Source organism: Carex rostrata, chromosome 31 (assembly GCF_964058835.1).
Source record: "Carex rostrata chromosome 31, lpCarRost1.2, whole genome shotgun sequence".
Lineage (NCBI taxonomy): Eukaryota > Viridiplantae > Streptophyta > Magnoliopsida > Poales > Cyperaceae > Carex > Carex rostrata.
Genome location: NC_135948.1, coordinates 5,227,494 through 5,232,608, shown reverse-complemented (window position 1 = coordinate 5,232,608; position 5,115 = coordinate 5,227,494). Strand labels below are relative to the sequence as shown.

General features: G+C 41.6%; 1 protein-coding gene across 1 annotated transcript; it reads right to left on the bottom strand.

Annotated features, from left to right (window-relative positions):
- Positions 1–2,349: 2,349 nt before the first annotated feature.
- Positions 2,350–4,601, bottom strand: LOC144547372 (zinc finger CCCH domain-containing protein 33-like). The gene has a single exon (XM_078295997.1). It carries the CDS (start codon positions 4,544–4,546, stop codon positions 2,801–2,803), a length of 1,746 nt encoding a protein of 581 aa, XP_078152123.1. The 5' UTR covers positions 4,547–4,601; the 3' UTR covers positions 2,350–2,800.
- Positions 4,602–5,115: the final 514 nt, after the last annotated feature.

Sequence of the window (5,115 nt, the reverse complement as noted above, 5' to 3'; positions counted from 1 at the left end):
CAAAAAATGGCTTAAAATATTGACAACTTTTTATTATTTTTAAATCATTCTTTGTCATCTTTCATAAATCATAAAAAATAGTAAAAATTAGTATTCTATAAGTCCATTATATAACAAATTTACTGAGCTACTTAAATCGAAGTTTGAAATTTATTCAATAGATTTTTAAGACCGTAACAAAAATAGCCTTACTTTCCAAGCTATTCGATAGGTTTCTTAAACGTGCATATATTTATTTATTTTTATAAGTATATCGGGTATAAAGTTGGGGCTATCTTTTAAAAATCCCAATCGTTTTGTGCAACAGTGTAAAGATAGTTTTCTTCTATAATTCCATTTCAGAAAAGGTAAAAGTGATTGGTACAAAAAATGGAGCATTAGCGCTTAAGTGGAATATTAATCCGCACTAAGCCTCTAAAAAATTGTGCCAAATCCAAATGCAATCAATTCCACCGTATAGAATGCATATTCTTGCAATAATAAACATTCACTAAAGCAGAGGCCATGATCATGGTATGAAAATTAGTTCAGTCTCCACCATGTATTCTGCTGAGTAGTTTGCTTTTCCCAAGACAGCGTGAGCGTGCAGAGGTCCAAGCCAAAATATTGTACCAAAAGCATATTTTGCAGGGAAAAGTAGCTTTTGTGAGAATATAGAATTTGAATCCACTTTTAGTAAAGAGACAGAGAGGAAGACAATGTCAACCAATTCAGATTTTAGAACACATCTTCAATATGGTAAGATGAAATTTTGAAACTTCATTTCATAGTTTTATATGGGACTGACTTTTTATAGTTTCTTTTTCCTGATAAAAGAATTTAAGGTAGAAAGTAGAGTTATACACTAACCTTTTTACATGAGTAAATTCTCAATTCATAGTGGAGCACTACTTAGAAGTACATCACATTATCCCTGCATAAAATGTGTTTTATGTTTTGTTGGCTCAGCAAGCATTTGCATTTTTTTTTTTTTTGAGAAAGTAGCCCGTAGGCATTCATTAAATACTTAGTAGTAACAAGTACCAACCTGTAACCCAACCAGCAGTATTAGCACTCAGTGCTTTTGATGCCCTTTACATCTGTACCTCTTCATAAGCTAACCCTTGCCATCCCATGGAGTTCAGCACAGCCTTGAAAGTTGAAACTATGGTAACTCCCTAAGAAATGAAATTAACCTTACAGTACATCTAGTATGTTACAGGCTTACAGCTACCTTAAACATGATACATACATATATGTTATAAAAATTAAAAAAAACTTGAAAAAAAGCAGTACCAGCATATATGTTATAAATTACAAAAATATTCATATATAAAAGCGAACCACCCATAAAACCCAAGAAAAAGGAAATGAAGTTAAAACAGTAGATATTGTACATAAGGTACCAACCCATACTTTACAGCATTAGAAAAAAATGTACAACCCAGAGGGAAACCAGTGCATGGCCAAAACAGTATCAGTAAGGGAAGTGCATCAGTGAGGCACAATCCAGTACCAGTCAGATCCAAAATCAAGTACCCGTACCAGTGGCAGTGAAAACAAGATCCAGTAGCCGTACCATAGACAGTGTGAAACCAAAACAATACCAGTGGGTAGAGGATAACTGTACAAGAGAACGAGTGAACGCAGTACCATTATTTAAAGAGCAAAATGGGAAAAAACGTACCAGAAAACCACTGAAACCAGTACCATTATGGAAAGGGCAAAAGTGGAAATTGGGTAGGCTATATAAAAAGTGAAACTGAACAGTTTATCAAAATAGTAGGTACTGGTATCAGTGTTGGTACGTATTACCTTGACAGACCCATGTATTCGTGCAGCCTTTGCCAATTCGTCCCCCTCCATATTCAGATCCCCGAGTAAATAGACACAACTAAAATTGGGATTTAGTGCTAGAAGAGCCCAAATATGCATTATTTCCATGTAGGCCCTCCAATCCTCACTAATCAGCAACTTTGTTGATGCCAGAGAGTGTAATAACTGCCTTAAATCCGTGTGAAAAATACACGAGGTATGGTTTAAATGCACGACTGGCATGATGCCAGTGAGCAGTGCCAGGCCTCCATATGATATGCCGAAAATGCCTGATTGAAGGCTGCACCAAAGTGGAGCAATGTTGAACCCTTTTAAATTAAGTATCCAACTCCTCCCTTGTCTGATAGGAGAAAGAAACATCTAAACTTTTTTTTATTATTAGTGAATTTTGCACAATTAATGAAAAATCGCACGAATCAAAACAGCTATTTTTTCTTTATTCCACATAATCAAAACATTTAAACGTGCAAAATCTTGCACAAAAACAGAAAATGATAAATAAAGAAGAGAGATAAAACTTAGCTAACAGCATACAAAAATATGGGGCAATGATTAAATAAAATAATCTCTTATACATGATCTAACACTAATAAAATTTCCTCCACAGGTTATCAACTTATTCCTCTATGTTACATTCCTTCCCCACCATAAACTAAAATCAAACCCACCGGGTTTCTATAACCCAACCTCTGACTTAACCCTCCTATATATATGTAATAATACATGGGAATATGAATTAAAAAGAATTAAGAACAGCAAAGCCGTCGCTCATCCACTCAAGAATTCCCTTGGGGACTCTTTCCAATTCTCTTGAGATGAGCTATCACAGCCTTTCTTTGATTCCTATAAATAATTGACTTTTGTAAAATTAAATAAAAAAAAAAGAAAGAATACAAACAAATGAAGGAAAGAACCGGTTAGCTTATTAAAAACAAATGACTCAAGTGACCGGCCCAGTTTAAGCGGCTGTTGCCTCTTGCTCGGGCTAGGGGCCAAACAGGTCGGTATTATAAAGACCCGACCCATGAGCAGCCCATGCAAGATCCGGCTCCTCTCGTGCCAATTGCTTAATGGGTGTGGCTTGGTTGCTCCTAATTCCAAAAGAGGCCGACTTTCTCAACTTCTGGAGCTCCTCTCCTTGAAATCCCCAGTCCAGTTTACCATTCGGTGATGCCCAATCGGAGAGAACAGATGGGGTAACAGTTACTGATGTGGCAGCTGAGGTCATGACAGAAAGGGAGGATGGCCGTGCTACTGGGCTTGACTGGCGGTCACAAAAGCTCTGACTCCGCTTTGCAAAGGCATTTGCTCGTGAGTTCATGATGGCCCTTGCCATTGAGTGGTCCAGACTAGAATCATTAAGCTGGCTTGTCATTGGAGAAGAGGGGAGGTTAGATTCATAGCCTGGGAACAATTGTGACGGGTGCAATTCAGATTCGGGTAAACTCTGCTTGAGAGATATGGCTTGGAGCTGAGATAATAAACCTGCATCAACAGAAGAAAATGAGCCGAGACCAGGACTCAGGTTACCAGTTGGTGCACCCCAGTTTCCACGTTGAGGTGGAGTATTGGGCATTTTGTCGAACAGCTTCAGGGCCTGGGCATACTGATCTAAACTGAGCAAATCCATATCAAGATCAAAATCCCTTGCCCCAATTGGAGTATTCAGCCTTGTGGGCATAGGAGAAGAAGCAATTGGGGAGCCGGGCCCATTCTGTTGCATCATTAGCATAGCACTAGCAGTTGCCATGTCAAGGGCGGACCCAGCCCGCGGTGACCCAAATGACCCGACAGAAATTGCTGAAGGGTTTACTGATCGGAGCTCTTCTGGCTTGTGTGCGAAGAAACAAATCCGACGCTTGCAGCCGACCTCATCTTTACACAATCTAGTGCGGTATTGCGCCGGGTGGAGCCATGACTCAAACACTCCATGTGCATACTCACAGTTATCAGCCTTGTGACAAGTGCCTTTACGGAAGTCGGGGCAAGGCACACAACTGTAAAAGAACTTGCGTGGGTCTCTTCGGCGTGCGTTCTCTCCAGGGTGGACGAAGGGGCACTCTGTCCAGTCGTGAGAGTAGGCACGAGAGCAAGGCTTAATCTTGAAAGCATACATGCGAAATTCGTCGGAACTATATATCCCAGTTTTTATGTCTGGCAAGGTAAGATCAGGCGGGTATTCCTTTTTCGAGTCTTCCCTTGTGAGAACTTTCTTGGGCGGGGTCGAGGGAGGAGAGGCGGATGCTGCTTTGAGAAGTGAGCGAAGTGACTTATCAAGGGTGTGAGGTAGGATTCTTGGGATTAGGTCGCCTGGTCGGCGTCCAGAGGAGTCTAGAGATTCCACGTCAGCGCCAGCAGAGATCAAGAGAGAGACGACGTCGGCGGCCGCGGCAGCGCCGCCGCAGGCTGCGAGGTGAAGCGCTGTGATGCCATCGGAAGAGGAAGCACGCGTAGCTTCGGACGGAAAGGAGGCAACAATAAAGCTTACTACAGAGGTGCTTCCGTACAAAGATGCAATCATGAGAGGAGTACGCTGCTCCATGGCGACGTGGTAGGTGGGAGAGGCGGAGGAAGGCCCATACCATAGGGAAGAAAAAGAGAGCGAGGGGAGGTGGTTGTCTGACAATCGCCGGAGTGAGGAGAGATCATCGGAGGCTGCAAATTCGAGTAGGAGTGATGGATCGGAGAGTGAAGGCGGTGTGGGGGAGTGTTTTTTTGGACCGCTGCACATGGTGGGAATAGGAATGAATAAGGTTGGATGGGGAGGGTTAAAGAGAAAGGTATGGCGCACGGGGTCTTTTAGTAGTTGAGAAAAGGAGATGGGAATAAAAGGGTGGAGACTGTGGGAGAGGGATAGAGATAAGGGAAGATGGGAGTGAAAGTCGAAATGGGGCAGGTAGATGGCGACGAGTGCATATCCTCTGAGATATCTCAACTTTTGCGTGACCGACGTGTCCGGTGCCTATTCGGGGTGATGTAGGGGGTCGGTATTATGTGTGCTTTGAGATTCGTGCAGAACGTATTTAAACGGTTGGGATTTTCCATAAAGTCAGGCAAAGTTTGAGATATCGCAGAGTATACGAATTCGATGGGGACCGCCACAATGGATGAATGAAATTCGTGTCACTAAGGTAACAGAATATTTCTTTTTGGATCCATACCGTGCAATCAGAATGTACACGATCGGACGGTTAAAATCTAAACATAAATATTATGTTACATGATATGGATTCGCCACGATTTCATTCAAAGGAACGGAGAAAAAAAAAATGTTTTGCTACATTAAATAAATTCGGATCC

What these genes read in the sequence shown, in the direction of transcription:
- LOC144547372 (XM_078295997.1), bottom strand. Translation starts at nt 4,546, where the DNA reads ATGTGCAGCGGTCCAAAAAAACACTCCCCCACACCGCCTTCACTCTCC.